Source organism: Piliocolobus tephrosceles, chromosome 1 (genome assembly GCF_002776525.5).
Source record: "Piliocolobus tephrosceles isolate RC106 chromosome 1, ASM277652v3, whole genome shotgun sequence".
Classification (NCBI taxonomy): domain Eukaryota; kingdom Metazoa; phylum Chordata; class Mammalia; order Primates; family Cercopithecidae; genus Piliocolobus; species Piliocolobus tephrosceles.
In genome coordinates this window covers 16745980-16763867 of record NC_045434.1, presented here as the reverse complement: position 1 = coordinate 16763867, position 17888 = coordinate 16745980, and the positions used below count along the sequence as shown (strand labels likewise).

At 42.3% G+C, this 17888-nt stretch overlaps 1 protein-coding gene across 7 annotated transcripts in view; it reads left to right on the top strand.

Moving 5' to 3' along the window:
- The window catches only part of DISC1 (DISC1 scaffold protein), a 406407-nt gene that overhangs the window by 100103 nt on the left and 288416 nt on the right, over window positions 1-17888 (top strand). For 4 of the 7 annotated variants that reach the window (XR_002726289.2, XM_023191801.2, XM_023191800.2 and 1 more), the window contains one exon: window positions 757-1887. The exons of the other annotated variants lie outside the window; for them this stretch is intronic. Coding sequence is in view for 2 of the 4 variants with exons in the window: in XM_023191801.2 (XP_023047569.2) it covers window positions 757-819 (63 nt within the window). In the remaining 2 variants the exon portion in view is untranslated. Of the gene's footprint in view, window positions 1-756; window positions 1888-17888 lie in introns of those variants that run through there. 7 annotated transcript variants of the gene reach the window in all.

The window sequence follows — 17888 nt, the reverse complement described above, 5'->3', positions numbered from 1 at the left end:
AAAAGATAGAGAAAAAAAAATAAAAGGAAAAACAAACAAAAATTAAAAAAAAAAAAAAAAAACAAGAAGTAAACAAAAATTCTTAAAAAGCACTGCCTTGGCCGGGTGCAGTGGCTCATGCCTGGAATCCACCACTGAGGCGTGTGGATCATGAGGCCAAGAGATCGAGACCATCCTGGCTAACATGGTGAAACCCCGTCTCTACTAAAAACACAAAAAATTAGCTGGGCATGGTGGCGGGCGCCTGTAGTCCTAGCTACTCAGGAGGCTAAGGCAGGAGAATGGCGTAAACCTGGGAGGCGGAGCTTGCAGTGAGCTGAGATTGTGCCATTGCACTTCAGCCTGGGTGATAGAGCGAGACTCCATCTCAAAAAAAAAAAAAAAAAAAGCAGTGCCTTAAGGACTTTCAAAAATGATGTCTCAGATATTTGGAAACTATTGTTGAGAGAAAGGAAGAGATTCCTCCCAAATCCGGGCTTCTTTTTCATGTTTGATAGAAGCTTGACTTTTGAGTAAAAAACATAGTATGCTAGAGGTGCTTAACCTGGAATGACCATGGTATTTGATACAAATGGAGTTCTGTAGAATGTGGACAGCTCTGCCCGGACTGCTCTATGAAATAGATCTTTCTACTTATCCACACTGGAACAAGTGTCTCCAGCATAAACATCGCAGTGCTTCAAACACTGTTAGTCCCGCTCAAGGATGTTATTCTGTGTCCATTCCACTCAGAAGTATTCATTTTCTTCTTGGCAGCTGGAACCAATCGCTTTGGATTCACCATGGAAGCCTCAACATCCTGAACCAAACTCCTATTAATAAAACTTCCCAAATTTAAGCAAAGCAAGACAAATAGATATCCACACAGCGTAGATCATGACTTCTTTAGACATCATGAAAAGAAAAAGAGGACCCGTGTGGAAGACTATGCTCATTTATGATCAGGGTAGCATCATGCTTCTCTCCCTTTTAAAATTATTTCAGGGTAGCAGCTGTTCGGATGCTGGCCATGGGCTTGAAAAAAATCAAATGGACATTTCTGCCCACTGTACCATTTCTCCCACGCGTTTCCCAGTGCCCTGTCATGGCATGAAAAAAACCGCTATTGTTCTGTGTTGGAGCAATTAGATTTTTGTGTGGGGGGGGACCACCCCAAAGCAATCGGAAAAATATGCTATGATTAATGTCAGTTACGGGAATTAAACTTCGGGGGACTTTAGGATCATTATGAAGGAATCATTTTCCCCTTAGTGGCAATATGTACTACAGTTTCCCCTTGATATCCATGGGGGATTAATTCCAGGATGCCTGTGGATATCAAAATCCACATGTACTCAAGTCTTGTTTTCAGTGGATATGAAAAGTCGGTCCTCCATATCTGCAGGTTTTACATTTGGTGAATGCTGTATTTTTTATCCATGTTGGATTAAGGATCTGAAACTCCCGATACAGACTGTATTTATTGAAAAAGTCTGTCTATGAGTGGACTCGCATGTTAAATCCTGTGTTGTTCAAGGGTCTACTGTAACTGCAGGCAGAACATCTGGGCAGGAAGCTCCTGCAGGAAGACCTGTAAACTCAGGTCTGTAGAATGGCAACAGTCTTCTTCCCTTGCTTCCAGAATTGTTGCTGAGATCAGGTGCACGGGCGGTGGCCTTACTCTTTGTACAGAACTTATTTCTGGTCTGGTTTAAGTGAGCATTATTCTTTCTGTGCAGTCCCGTGGTTACATCAAAGGTTAACCATTTCATATAATATGTCTGTTATGTCGGATTTCTCTGATGGTCTGTCTGGCGCAAACATTTTAAAATATTGGTCCTATTCTGTCTTATAACAGTCTGTTCTGGTGATTTTTGTCTCATCAATTCAATTATGACACTGTCAGCCCAGTAGGGCCTTCAGCCAGCTCAGGCAGCACTAACTGAACTTTTCTCAGCAAACTGGGAAAATACCAACAATGCAGGAGAGGCAAGCCCCCAAACTGGGGCTTAGCCCAGGAAAGTTCCTGATTTCACCCAGGAAAGAATTCAAGGGCGACCTGGCAGTGTGAGACAGCAGTCATCTTTAATGAAGGGTACTGCTCCTTGCAGAGCAGGGCTAACTCATAGGCAGCATGCACAGAGTCAGCAACATATGGGCTCTCGGAACTGTGTTTATTCCCACTTTCAATTACATGCAAATTAAGGGTGAGCTAATGCAAATTGAGGGGTGGGTTATTTAGAACTTTCTAGAAAAGGGGCAATAACTTCTGAGTTGTGGCCATGGCATTTGCAAGCTGTCATGAGGCTGGTGGGATGTCTTATGCTAATAAACAATGAGGGCAGCTAGGGATGGCTTTTGTCGCCATCTGCTGGTTTGCGCCAGTTTCTTCACTTGACCCTGTCTGGACCAGATCCTGTTTGGGTCAGCAGTGTTGTGAACACAAAACAAGTCCTGCCAGTTTCCTACCTCACCACCATTATTCCAGGATGTATTCTGTGGGCGCAGAACATGATGAATCACTAGATCATCAAGAGGGACTTGAGCATCCCCACGAAGGCTGATCACTGGGGACATCACTGTGGTTGACGCAGAGCGAGGGCTGACCCCTGCTCCCTGCTTCCACACCACCGTGGCCCTCTCTGTGGTCACACAGAGCCGTAACAGGCCACGACGGAGTGACTCACTGATCCTGGAAACAGACAGCGACCCTGTAGGTCCTGGGGAATCTCTCCTGTACTGACGTGGACAACAAAGAGCACTAATGGATGTGGACCAAATCCTGTAGAGAAAGCCAACAGTACCTGGTCAAATGGGAGTTGGCCTTTTCATTTGTAACAACAAAGCTAGGCTAGACACTTGACTCTCAGAACCACCCTGACAACTAACCTAACCAAATGACTTGAGAATGTAAAATAACCATTGACAACCGAATGCCAAATGCCAAACTTTGAGTGGAGATAGGCCACAGTTAAGAATAAAAGACACGGGGCACCTCACTGTTTTAAGGACAGGCTCTGAAGCCAAGTCTCTTACTGAAGACTGCTAAGATTAGGAATTCCTGGAAAAGTTTGCCCATGTGTCTATACACAGATGACTAAGGGAAGGAAGAAGAAAAGAGACTGCCTTTGGGGGAAGAGCTAGGCTCAAGGCATTGTGACAACTTTTTCCCTCCCCTCTCCTGCAGCACAGGGGTTATTGCAAGCTCGTTCCCTCCCCTGGGTGAAGGGCTTCAAGACAATCACATTGAAGTTTGGGGGTATCTACAAGAAGGGTAAACTGGTATCGCATTTGGGGCTGTGTTTGCAGGGTTTTAGAACCCACAGGCCACTTTACTGCCATCTTCAAACATAGTAAGAAGTCCTCAGGAAGAAATCAGAGTGGAAGAGTCAGGATAATGGAAAAGGCTCTTCTATAGCCCCTCTGTTTTGTGAAAAACCGGAAACTTCTAGGTCCCCAAGGACCCAGGCACGCAAGCAGGGCCCCTGGGCATCCCAGGAGACAGCCTAGGGAAGCAGCCCTGCCCCCATCCCCATACAGAGGATGTGCCAGTTGAGCATGCAAAGCCAAATGAAGTACCAAGGCAGTCGTTCAAAGTACTGGTCCAATCCATTAGCAGGTGACAATATCCATTTAAAGGATGAAGACCAGCATTCACTTTTAATGAACTAGAATAGAACAAATACAATATTAGAGTGGGCTGCATTTTTGTTCCATGTATATACCGGGTCATGGTGAATTTCCTTCCTGGAGTCACTGTCACAAACTGTGAAAGCCACTGACCTAGGGAATTAATTGTCCAGCCATCAGCACTGGGCGCAATAAACTTGCCACCAAATGCTCCTGGTTGTTTGGGTAAGCATGTGTAGCCCACCCCACAACCACCAAAAAAGAGGGAGGAAGAAGGGAGGGAGAGAGTGAAACATCGGTTCTTGCCTTTCCTCACCCCAACAGCCCCAGTGGCTGCAGAAGTCTGTCTGCCAGGAAAGGGAAGAAGAGATGAATGGAAGACTGGAATAATGGTGGTGAGGTAGGAAACTGGCAGGACTTCTTTTGTGTTCACAACACTGCTGACCCAAACAGGATCTGGTCCAGACAGGGTCAAGTGAAGAAACTGGCGCAAACCAGCAGATGGCGACAAAAGCCATCCCTAGCTGCCCTCATTGTTTATTAGCATAAGACATCCCACCAGCCTCATGACAGCTTGCAAATGCCATGGCCACAACTCAGAAGTTACTGCCCCTTTTCTAGAAAGTTCTAAATAACCCACCCCTCAATTTGCATTAGCTCACCCTTAATTTGCATGTAATTGAAAGTGGGAATAAACACAGTTCCGAGAGCCCATATGTTGCTGACTCTGTGCATGCTGCCTATGAGTTAGCCCTGCTCTGCAAGGAGCAGTACCCTTCATTAAAGATGATTGCTGTCTCACACTGCCAGGTCGCCCTTGAATTCTTTCCTGGGTGAAGTCAAGAACCTTCCTGGGCTAAGCCCCAGTTTGGGGGCTTGCCTCTCCTGCATTGTTGGTATTTTCCCAGTTTGCTGAGAAAAGTTCAGTTAGTGCTGCCTAAGCTGACTGAAGGCCCTACTGGGCTGGGTCCATATGCCCAAGAGGGTGACACTAGCCGATCTCGGGGACGGTGTCTTTGAGGGAATGAGACTGGTCCTATGAGTGCTGGAGAAACTGCACACTGAAATGGTGTAGCCTATTGTTAGGGAGCGGCAGATAGGAGCAAGAAGCTGAAAGCAGGGAGCAGACAGGAAGGAGCACATTCCCTTTCCTCCTCCAGCCTTACAGTCTCTTTGGAGCTGGCTGCAAAGTCAGAAACATGGTTGGTCTACAGAGGTCCAGCCTCAGCATCACAAAACAGAAGATAAAAAGACACGTTTAGAGGGGAGAGACAATAGCTTAATAACAGGCACAGCCCCAAAATAACATTTTGCTTTTCCGTGTTATGAACCAAGTGAGAGATAACATGAAGGCATGAAGAAGATGGTGTAAATATCAGCATTGTTCCTGAGAACATAACATTATAGAATGTAGCTTGGGTATATGGCAGCAATGGCCTTCCTAATACCAAACCCCAGAACAAGAATTGCCCATGCAGCTGTGGGCAGTGATGAGCTGCAGGCACCTGTTTTTTTGAGGCCTGGCCTTGTAAACATGAGTTTCTGGAGGAGCAGAGCAAATGAGTGCTGCCCAAGGTCACCTGGCCTCCACCAAGGAGGGAGAGAGGAAGCACTGAGTTACACATGCTCAGTCTTACGTCCCAGTTTACCAATGGGGAAGTTCACTCCGTCTCCCTGGAGAGATGAAAGTGGTGGGGCAACAGGGAAAACCCCTCCTCATGGATACCTAAGGGCAGGGAAGACGGGCTGTATTCCCTCCCTACATAATGTGAAAGACAATATTCTCAAAAGCAGTTGACACACAGGGGCCAGTCCTTATAAACTGATAGTATCACTCCAAAATGCGTGTGGGCAAAGGCAGTTTTATAAGTGGCCACATGATCTGGTTCCATTAACTGCTTTGTCTTAATTCAGGAAGTGGTTTTAGAATATCAAGAGAAGAGAGATGGATGGACTGCATCATCTTTCTAGAAATACCATATCTATAATCACATCCAAGATCTCTGTCTTAGCCTATGATGGATAAATAAGGGCCTGCGGTGAGATTTTATCCTCCCCTGCAAGAATCTGGTGTGTAACTATTCAGGATTATTCATTAAGAGAGGGCTCTCAGGTGAACAGAATCAACCTCAGAATAAAGCTGGCATAGTAATGCAGTCGCAATATTCTAATTCTTTTCTTTTCTTTTCTTTTTTTTTGAGATGGAGTCTCGCTCTGTCGCCCAGGCTGGAGTGCAGTGGCTGGATCTCAGCTCACTGCAAGCTCTGCCCCCCGGATTTATGCCATTCTCCTGCCTCAGCCTCCCAAGTAGCTGGGACTACAGGCGCCCGCCACCTCGCCCGGCTAGTTTTTTGTATTTTTTAGTAGAGATGGGGTTTCACCATGTTAGCCGGGTTGGTCTCGATCTCCTAACCTCGTGATCCACCCGTCTCGGCCTCCCAAAGTGCTGGGATTACAGGCTTGAGCCACCGTGCCCGGCCTCTAATTCTTTTCTTAAAACACCAGCACATCCATGCCTGCTTCTGCTTGTCTTCAGGTGTCTGCAAGATGATAAAATGGATGAATTCATAGCAAATGATTATCCATGGAATACTCGGAAACTATCATCTCTTGTGTTATAGCTTGCTTTTTCTTTTATTTTTCATGGACGCCTGTGCTTCTCACTCTAATTTTACATTGCACACCTATAATGGATTCTTATTGTCTGTTACTGATATTTTTGCTAGTGCATAAGATAGAATTTTGTATATCAACATGTCCCAGTATTCTTCAGAGGGCTTTATGACTTCCAGGTGGTTCAGAACCACTGATTCTTGGGGCCCTAAAGAGAGACTGCTGCATGTCCTACATGTGTGAATGGAGGACAGAGAGCGAGTTAGGACAGGGGTTAGGGATGGACATTTTACATTTTGAAGAAGTAAACACTGGGCAAGACTGGCCATTAATTCCTCCTCTATTTGACAGTCCTCTAGGTGTTGGACACACTGAATAGAGGCTGAGGTTCAGAGAGACACCCCTTGAGTAGAATTAAATCCGAATCAAGAGGCAGTTAAACCCATGACAGCAATCTCTTGGAATCATTTTTACTTTTGTAACAACTCTTCTACTTGTATTTGTAAAAACTCTTCACAGGCATTCTTCTCTCGCCGTTTTACATAATCTGGTGGCACGAGTTGGTCTAGTGTTATTTTTCATATGTGAGATGAGTAAACTGGCTCTTAGAGGCGTTAAATAAGGCCTGGTGTGGTGGTTCACGCCTTGTAATCCCAGCGCTTTGGGAGGCTGAGGTGGGAGGATCACTTGAGCCCAGGAGTTTGAGGCTGCAGTGAGCTATGATCGCACCACTGCACTCCAGCCTGGGTGACCGAGTGAGACTCTGTCTAAAAAAAAGGGGAGGGGGTAGGGGGGTGGTAAAAAAAAAAAAAAAAAAACCCTAAAATTATACTACAAGATTGTTTAGGATGAATCCAGGCCTAAAATCTGGGTCTCCTAACTCTTAAGTAGATAAATCAGTTTTATGATTTGATTTTTTTCATATACTAGAGGATTTCATACAAAGATGCATCCCTTTACGTGTTTACGTGATCATTTTATTCATCTTCAGAGGTTTATCTTTAGGATCACATTTTGTGCAATCTATGATGTTAATCTTTAAGATGCTAGCTTAAAGCATTATAAAGCCAAGATTTGTTTTTTAAAGTGTCTAAAGAGAATGTCTCTTGTTAAAGTGAGACTGTCTTCTCACTCATTTTATAAATCTTAACTGCCTTTTACAGCACACAGTGCAGTAGATGCTGGGGAGGTGGCCACCAACAAGGTACAATCACCCGCTGTCTTCAGGGGCCTCTGGCTTAGTCCTCATACTCCTGGATAGCGCCTACCAGGAGTTCCCATCTGTATCCAGGAGTTAGGCTTTAATACCTAGTAAGAGTCACTGAACTGCCAACTACTCTTATTTTTGTAGCTCAGAGGTCTTGGAGCTCTGTCCGTGGAGTTATACACTTAACCAGTGAAGAGCCTAATGGCCAAGGGTGTAACTGCTTGATGTGAAACCACAAGGTGAACTTAGTTGGTTCTACCAAGGACCTGAGGTCTTTCTTCCATCTGCATTCTGTTACTATTGCATTTTTGCTCTGGAGAATGTCCCCATTTAATGAAATTTTATTTCTAAAATCTGCATGTCATCTGAGGAGTTTGAGAAGGTACTTCTAAAATGTGTCCCACAGAGCCTTCTACAGTGTATCTTTGAGCTTCTCCTTAGTATTTATAGAGGCATATTTGAGTCCAGTACATATGCAGGTTCACAGTGTGCTAGAAGCATTGCTCTTTGTTAGTTATTCTTATCACTGCTGTTTTGTGATTTCTGTCTGTTAACATCGCCTTTGAATTGAAGGTCACTGTTTTATTTGTATTGCTGTTCTTCAGCCAAAAGAAAATAGCTTAATTCTGCTTTGTTCCAAGAAACTAATATTCTAGAATGCTTTATGCCTTCTGATTGGATTTCATCCAGATTGGAATAGCTCAGGCTAGTGGAAATATTTTATTTAATCCTCTAGGGTTATTTTTTTTTTTTTTTTTTTTTGACTAGCTGTTGTATCTTGATACCTTTACGTCACTCAAAGAATTTAAGCTGTTCCTGTGCCATGTCATTAGCCAGAGACCAATTTTGTACATACCCCTTGGCTTTGGGCCTAACACTGGTGTGTTCCATTTGTCCATTCCCAGAAAGGGATATACACATCAATGTGGTTTGAATTATATTTTAAAAAATAATGATGATGGTGGTTGCTCACTAGTGCTCCTCTCATACTCTGAATTCTATTAGAGATGAATATGCTGAAAAATATTCTACAAAAAAAAATTATGTCTTAAAAGATTACAGGCTGCAGCGATTACCACTAAAAGGGTGAGAGAACCTGTGGTTTTTGAGCACTGACAAGCAGATATGTCTAGCTAATTTTTTGTGAAAACACCAGCAGAGCAAATTACTTATGAAAAATCTATTCATAGGAACGAATTAAATGCCATGTCCAGTTTAATAGTGAACACTGACTGCAACCAAAAACCAGTAGAGAGAAATAATGAATGGCGTTTGAATTTGTTCATTTGTATGATTCCAAAAATAGCCTCAGTGCCAATAGTGTTTCCAGTGTCCAAAATCCCTTGTAGACATGGAGAAGGATAAAGAAGCCAATGAAGGAGAAACTGAAAAAGTGACCATTTGGATTTTATTTTTTCCCCCACATTCCTGCAGCCACTCACATTGACCTTTTATTTTTATTTTTTAATTTTAAATTTTAGATTCAGGGGGTACATGTTGTGCAGGTTTGCGACAAGGGTATATTGTGCAATGCTGAGGTTTGGGCTTCTATTGATCTTGTCCCCCAAATGTGGTTAGTGAACACAGCACTCAATAAAACATTTTTCAATAGTGCAGTTTCTACAAAGTTACTGTTAATATGGAATTGGCCCAAGAACCACTGGCTGAATGTGTAAGTTGGTGGATTGCTTGCCAGAAATTTCCCATGGCCTTGTTGGTAGGCTGGGGTAGGATATGATAGTATGCTATAAAGAATTATCCTTTTAATTTCTTTCTTAGACTATATCTAATAAACTTCAATATTCATTACACAGAGTTGGTCATTTATCAGCTGTGCACCTAGATTGCTAAGTGAGTTAGTTGTAGCCTAAGTAATTAACCCATTTTGGTGATGACTGAACATACATCTAAATTCAATTAGAATGAAGAATATGGTGTAAAATGATTCTTATGTAGGAAAGCCTGCCTTTACATTTTAAATAAGAGTTTCTCTTTCAGAGTTTACATATTTTTAAATGGCTAAAAAGGATCACAGTTTTGTGTGTAGGCCTGATCTATCACATTTCCCTGTATAACCCAAAATGGGAAAATGGAAGTTCTGGGTTCCAGGCTTGGGTTCCTGAATCTCACTTCAATATTTTAAGGATTAAGAAGGGACCTTGAAAGGATATTCTGTTGTAGCCCAGTTTTTAGGCAGTATTGATGCAGGAAAGGCAAGCCCCAAATTGGGGCTTAGCCCGGGAGGGTTCTTGGCTTTGCCCAGGAAAGAATTCAAGGACAAGACAGTAGTAGAAGAAAACAGCTTTATTGAAGTGGCAGTGGTATAGTTCTGTGATTGCTCCTGCAGCTTAAAGGCAGTTCTGCAGTAATATTTATACCCACTTTTAATTACATGCAAATTAAGAGGTAGTTCATGCAAAAATTTCTAGGAAGAGGGTGGTAACTTCTGCATTGTTGGATCATTGCCATGGAAAGGGGCGGAAACTCTCAGGTGTTGCCATGGCAGTGGTAAACTGACATGGCATGCTGGGTGTGTCTTTGAAAAGGTGCTTCCATTGCCTCCCTGTTTTAACCAGTCCTCAATTAGACCTGGTGTCTGTATCACTCCTGTATCCACCTCCTACCTCTGTATCACTCTTAAAACTTTGTTATATTTTTATTAGTATATCAAGGTTATGTTAATTTTGTGCACTGAAAGACCTGTGAATTTTACAAAAGTTTTCAAATTAACTGAGAAGTGCCACCAAGAGATACAGTCTATTCAGTTTTTGCAAAAGCTGCTTTCTTAGCACATATTCAGTTTGGGCATAATTTTAGCAAGTTGACTAATAAAGCATCTTTAATTGGAATATTTCTTCCCCTGCCTCACAGCCATGGCAATGGCTCTCCCTGACACTCTGCAAACCCTGAGCCAGACAGTCTGCTCTCAAGAGTTACAACAAAGTCACCAGCTAGGTGTAGTTTCACTGTCCCTTTCACTGTTGAGGAGACTGAGTCTTAGAGAGATTCTGACTTGTTCAAGATCATGCAGCTAGTAAAGAGTAAAATTAGAGTTTGACTTGAGACAGCTTTTTCAGAACTCCTGCTCTTAAATCCTGACCCTATAGTATGAATACCTTGGACCCCTGGTCAGCCATAAAGTCCTCTCTTGCCCTCTACTGTCATGAGGACTTTCCAAGACTGTATTAACTTGAAGGCTATATGAGAAAGGTGGGTGGGTGCATACTTTACAGTTGAATTTGATAGCATAGCAAGGCTTGACAGATAATGAAAATTAGCCATCTATGTGCCTAGGGTTTCTCATACATCACATCATGAATTTTTTTACAACCTCGTGTCCATTGTATCAATCAGAAAGGTCACAGAGATGAGAAGTGCCCCAGCAGGAATTCAGACCCAGCTCTGTTTGGCTTCATAATTTATGCAAATCGATTCCAGACAGAATCCTACTTAGAAATGCCTGAAGATACCAGTTGGAAATTATCTTTCATTTCTGAAACTAGAAATTAAAAAAATTATTTAAACAATGCATAATCACTGTAAAAATATGTAGGCATTGAGATATATAGTATAAGTAAAAGAAAAATATCCTTTGTAGAGATCCTTTGTAGAGATGGCCACCATTCATATTTTGATGTGTGTCCTTTTTAGTATTTTTCATTGTGTGGCTGAGTGGCATTTTGTTTTTTGCTATTTCTGTTGGGTTCTCTGTATTATGGCTACTTGGATATGATCTAAGGAATGTTCCTTTTTCTCCAGTAAATGCTTTCAGTGCATATATCATAATAAACAGGTAGAAAGTTGGATAATTTGCTCTTTCTACTAATAAGTAGAGGTGATAGTAGTATTGTGACAGTGATGATAGTGGTTGGAGTGCTAGTGGAGGTGATAATAACAGTGGTCATGGTGCTGATGATAGTAAATGTGAGAGTGGAGTTGGTGGTGTAAGTAATGGTAGTGGGAACCGTGGCAGTGGTGGTAATTGTAGAAGCGGTGGTAGTGGTGATACGAGTGGTGGTGGTGATGGTAGGAATGGTGGTGGTTGTAGCAGTGTTGTTGGTGATGGTGGTAGTGTTAGGAGTGGTGGTAGTCATTGTGGTAGGAATAGTAGTGGTAATGGTAGAAGCAGTGGTAGTGGTGATAGTGGTGGTGGTGATGGTAGGAATGGTGGTTGTTGTAGCAGAGTTGATGATGGTGGTAGTGGTAGAAGTGGTGGTGATAGTAGTGGTAGGAGTGATAGTGGTGGTGATGGTAGGAGTGGTGGTGGTGATGGCAAGAGTGGTGGTGATGGTGGGAGTGGTGGTAATGGCAAGAGTGGTGGTGATGGTAGAAGTGGTGGTGATGGTAGGAATGGCAGTGATTGCAGTAGGAATGGTGGTAGTGGTAGTGAGTGGTGGTGATGGTAAGAGTACTGGTGTCTATAGAAGTGGTGGTTATGGTTGTAGGAGTGGTGGTGATGGTGGTGATTATAGAAGTGGTGGTGATTGTAGGAGTGGTAGTGGCTGTGGCAGTGCTGGTGATGGTGGGAGTGATAGTGGTAGTTGTAGTGGTGATGATGGTAGAAGTGGTGGTGGTTGTGGCAGTGCTGGTGATGGTGGGAGTGATGGTGGTAGTGGTAGTGGTAGTGGTGGTGAGGATAGGAGTGGTAGTGGTTGTGGCAGTGCTGGTGATGGTGGTGGTGATGGTAGGAGTGGTGGTGGTTGTGGCAGTGCTGGTGATGGTGGGAGTGATGATGGTAGTGCTAGTGGTGGGAGAAGTCATAGTGGTGGTGATGGTGGGAGTGGTAGTGGTGGTGGTGATTGTGGGAGTGGTGGTGGTGCCATGAGTAGTGGTGGTGGTGGTGGTATGAGTTATGGTGATGATGGGAGGGATGGTGGTGATAGTCATGATGGTTGGGGAGTGGTGATGGTAAAAGTGGTGGTGTTGGTGATAGGGGTATTGGTGGTGGTGATGGCTGAAGTGGTGGTGGGGGTAGTAGGAGTGGTGATGGTGATGACCTGACTGGTGGTGGTGGTGGTGGTAGTGGTGGTGGTGGTGATGGTGGGGGTGTTTGTGAGCACTTTCTATTGCACTTAAAAAGAAGTGGACAAACTCATTTCTCTTGCCTGGACAGTTGTGAGTGAAGATGCCTCCATCCCTGAGTCTGAACCATGAGCTTGGACCACATATATAAGTGATTCACTTTTCCATAGCATCATGAAGACATACTTGTAGAAACAATGTATAGTTCTGAAAATCTGAGGGTTTAATGAAAAGAATGAAAAGTAGCAAAAATTCAGTTGGTCATTTACTTCCCTGGGACATTTGATGATTGACATTTGGTGATAGAAAATTTTATTGTGAACCTCTTTGAAGTGGTGGGACAATGAGTATTTTGGAGGAGCCCATAATCAAGCCCGTTCTTCAGAAGCTTGTGATCCTGAGAAATTTTGTGTTTTTTGTGTTGTCTATAAACAGCAACTATAAGCATGTTTGCAAGGCCTATTGGCATCATGTGCACACGTGCTCTCTCTCTCTCACACACACCCACACGCACACATGCACACACATGAGCTTGCTAGAGCTTGCCAGTCATATGACACATTCAAGACCTGGTGTAAGTACTTTTTCTATTTTAGTCATTCACAACTTAACTAGTTTACTTGGCAAATTCTTGCTGGGGAAGAACACTTGCTTCAGAACCACATATCCCACTGAAATGTGTCAGCAAAGCAACAAATATGTATCAAGAACAAGGCAATAGGCTAAGTGCTGAGTGGGCAGATGACACAGTTAAATTATTGCTTGTCTTCCAAAATTTTTGTATCATCTCCAGAGGTTTGTTTTTCCTTTCATATCACAACAAAATGATTTCCTAGTCTTCTTTCCACACATTGGGCAAGCTTAAAATACAGCATTTCTAAAAATCCTCTTTGGCGTTCACTGAAAAGATCTGTGAGCTATGGAAACCAAGCTTACCCTAAGCTGTTTAGCATTAAGCATTTGAAGAAACCAAATCTCCATTTTTATGCAGAAATCAAAGAGTGGCATAAGTAACCTGTAGGTTATTTTAATAATACAATAATTTTCTAAACAATAAACAACTCAAATTTTGTAGCTGGCTTTGTAAGTAGAGAAATTGAGATAAAGTCACTCATAATCACACTGACTGATTGATTGCCGAAACTCTTAGTTCTTCCCCGGGACTTTTAAAAAAACATACTTTTAATAGAAAGTACAGATAATATTTACATATTTTGTATCCTGATTTATCTTGTAATATTAAAATATTTCCTGTTTTCCTAATTGTTCTTTGACTTACTGCATACCATTCTATGAGTGGATATACCATAATTTACTTAACCGTTCCCCTAGAATTGGATCTGAGGCTGTTTCCATTTTTGAGAGTTTTTTTGTTTGTTTCTTTTGGCTACTGAATACTTCCTATGGGAAAGAGGTGGACACGGTGGAAAATGAGTTGATAGAATAGTTTGCATTTGTATAAGGCATGCAAATATGTATTTCCAGATATGTCACAGTGACAGCATAGAATCTTTCCTGTAGAAAGAACACGGAGGTTAAGAACATAGGTTTGGAGTCAGACAGACCTTGGCTTTGTTTCTGAATCCACATAGCTGTGTGACTAATTTTGAAAATTTTCTCAAACTTTCTATAGGCTTCTGTCTTTCATTTCCAAAGTGGGATCTTTCATGGGGTCATTGTGAGGATAAAATGATTGATATGTAGCAATGTGCTTGGCACATAGCAGTGCTCATAAAATGGTTGTTATTTTCTATGCTTGTCTTATTCCTCATCCAAACGGAAACATTCATTCATTTGTCTTATTTTTATTTTTATTTTATTTTATTTTATTTTGAGTCAGGGTCTGGGTTTGTTGCCCAGGCTGGAGTGCAGTGGTGTGATATTGGCTCACTACAACCTCTGCCTCCTGGGCTTAAGCCATCCTCCCACCTCAGCCTCCTGAATAGCTGAGACTACAGGCATGTGCCACTGCACTTGGCTACTTATTTGTATTTTTTTGTAGAAACGGGATTTTGCTATGTTGCCTAGTCTGGTCTTGAACTCCTGAGCTCAAGAGATGCTTCTGCCTTGGCCTTTCAAAGTGCTGGGATTACAGGCATGAGCCTCTGTACCCAGCCCCATTCATTTATTTATTCAGCATTTACCAGTGGCTGTTGCATGCCTGGCACTGAGCTTGTTACTGGCAAGACAGAGCTGAATGAGGCTCTGTGTCTGCCTTGTGGATCCCCTAGTATCCAGGGACCCAGATCAAACAGTTAGGCAAGACCCCTGTGTCACTGAGGAAACTGCACGGGAAGGTACTGCTTTGGGGATGGCTCTTGGGAAATGTAATAGCAAAAGCCCAGAGGTTAGCACCGAAAAAGATCAAGTTCAGATTCTGCCTTTGCTGCTTTCTCGCTGTGAGGCCTTGGGAAAATTCCTTAAAGTTCCTGAATTTCACTTTCTGCATTTGTATTCTTACTCTGCAAACTGTTGTGAAAGAATATACATATAGCTCTGGGCATGTAGCAGATGCTCAAAAACGATTATTATGCTTGAAGTCTTCAGTGCCCCAGTCGTGGCTGATTTTCATGAAAATGAACTCAGCAAACTCTAGTGTTCTGAAATGTCTAAGACTGGCTCAGCTGTGCTCAGGTTGGTCTGAAATACATTTTATTAGTCTAATTCTCTGCAAAGTGGTCATTTGCTCATCGTGTGTATGGTAACGTGGAATTAGAATATTCAGCTTTCAGTGAATTTCATTTATTGGCCATTATGTAAAAACCAAAGAAAAATGACTTATGAAGACGTTGATTGCTTTGTAACTTTAAAAGGCTTCCTTAGAATTAGAATGGCTACCCAGCCTCTAAGAATGTGGTCTACACTATATATTCTGTCATCCTGCAGACACAACAAGGCAGTGGGAATCGAATCTATTTAGCAGGATGTCTTTATGTGTGAAGATTTCTTGCTGCTTATAAATGCTTATTTGATTATTTATTCATAGATTAGAAAGCCCTTTTCTTTCATTCTGTTTCCTTATTATAACCCAAGTAACAGTCACTTATTACTGATGTACTAAAGAATACCAGATGAGCATTGACCTTCAATTAAACATTAACACGTATGTTGCAGTAGCATAAAAAATAACATTCACTTGCTTCAGAATAGAATGAGATGATGGTTAACATTTCTATTGCTGAGGTCCTATGAGTAAAACATGTTTGTTTCATAAATAGAATTTATATTATCAATTGGAACATATTCTTCAATGCATTATTTTGCTTACTGCTTAGGAATATCTTCCTTTGTTAATTTTCAGTTTTTTTATTTCTACTATTCAGTCATGCTTATAAAATGCAAGTAATATTTCTAATATTATTGCTGTTGTGTTAGTCAGATGGGTTCAACTACATTTATTCAGCACCTGCTGTGTGCAGTACACTTGTCAGCACGCTGGTCTTAAACCTTGAGCTATAAACTGAAATCACATTAACAATGTCTACAGAAAGACTGCAGAGATTTAAAATAAAGAAAAGTCAGAGAAAGGTGAGTTATGATTTTCTGACCCACTGGGCCAAACAGGGAAAGGAGAATAGGAAAGGAGGTTTTCTTAAAGGCACAATAGGATTCACACAAATGAGGGGACTTAGAACAGGCAGGTCACAAATACAACACTTGTAGTGCTGGGGATATGTATTAATATTTTAAAAAACAACTTATTTTGAAATAATTCCACACTTAAAAGTCACAAGTATGCTACAAAGAGCTCACATATCTCCCTCGTTTTTATTTCTGAGCTGGCTCATTCCTGAGCTGGATACACACACTCATTATCAGAACCTTTTTCTGACCTCTTGAGAGCAAGCTGCAGTTTTATTTTTATTTTTATGTTTATTTTTTGAGTCAGGGCTTGCTCTGTTGCCCAGGCTAGAGTGCAGTGGCATGATATCGGCTCTCTGCAACCTCTGCCTCCTGGGCTCAAGCCATCCTCCCACCTCAGTCTCCTGAGTAGCTGGGAATACAGGCATGTGCAACTGCACCTGGCTAATTTTTTGTAGAGATGGAGTTTTGCCATGTTCTCAGGCTGGTCTTGAACTCTTGAGCTCAAGCAATCCTCCCGCCTTGGCCTCTCCAAATGCTGGGATTACAGGTGTGAGTCATGATGCCCCGTCACTCCTAAGTACTCCATTGTGTATGCCTCCAAACAGCGACACTCTCCCACAACCAACCTGCAGCTTCCTCCGAGTCATGAAGTCAGCATTAATACAACACTCTTCTCCAGTCTACCGACTCCATTCCATTTCACCAAGCATCCCAGCAACGCTCCTTTCTCCTTTCTGACTCAGGAACACACATTGCATGCAGTTGTCGTAGCTCTTAAGTTTCCTCCTGCTTGAACAGTTCCTTAGTACTCAATCGTTCTCTGTCTTCCGTGTCCTTGAAAGTTTTCAGGAGTGTAGACCTTACATTCTGTTGGATGACCTTCAGCCTGAGTCTCTCTGATGTTTCCTCATGACCGGCTTCAGGTCATGTAACCCTAACGAGAACCTCTTGGAAATGATGCTGTCCTTTCACATCAGGTGTCACACAGTGTGAACCCCTCCCGCCACTGTGGATGGTAATCTTCATCACCCCATCATGCTGTGGCTGCCTAGTTTCTCCAGCACTAAGTTCCCATGTTTCCTTTGATATCTGAGTAGTATGTTGTGGGCATGATAGTCTATGATTATTCTGATGCCTACTACCCATCAAACCTCTATTTCATCGTTCCTTTCCATTAGTCAGCATTCTATTAGCATGCATGTGTTGGTTCCTATTCTATTCAATAGACTTGTACTTTATTACTATTATTTATTTTGATTCTCAAAATGTCCCAGATTTGGACCACAGGAACTTCTTCAAGGTGTCTCTTGTCTTCTATTGACATGTCCCCATCAGCCTTTGATTTTTTGTACATCAAGATGCTGTAGACACATCTGTACTGCCCCTGTCTCAGCCCTGGCCTCAGCCATTTCTCCCAGGAGCTCTGGTTCCTTGTATGGATGGATGGAGTTTAGAAATCAGGATCTGTGTGCTTGGTGTGCTCATTGCTATTGAGGTGTCTTTACTCATAGGCCTTCTCAGTAGGTAAATATAGAAAATGTACATAAATGAACACATATGCTTCTATAGCTATTTACACATTCACCTGTGAGTTTGCATGTTAAAAACTAGTAGTTTATGGTAATGTTTCCAATTCCACTGCAAGTCATTTGAATCTTTTCTACCCTTCCCCATTTCCGTGATTGGATGAACATTTGCCAGTACTTAGGAATCTGGCCCTCTTTATCCTCATATCCTTAACTGCTCCATTTATTTACATTTTTCTCCATGTCACCTATCTCCCATTTATCCCAGCTGTCTTCCCCATCTGCTGTTGTGTTCCCCTCAATGTGCCTCATCCCCAGGCCCTGGT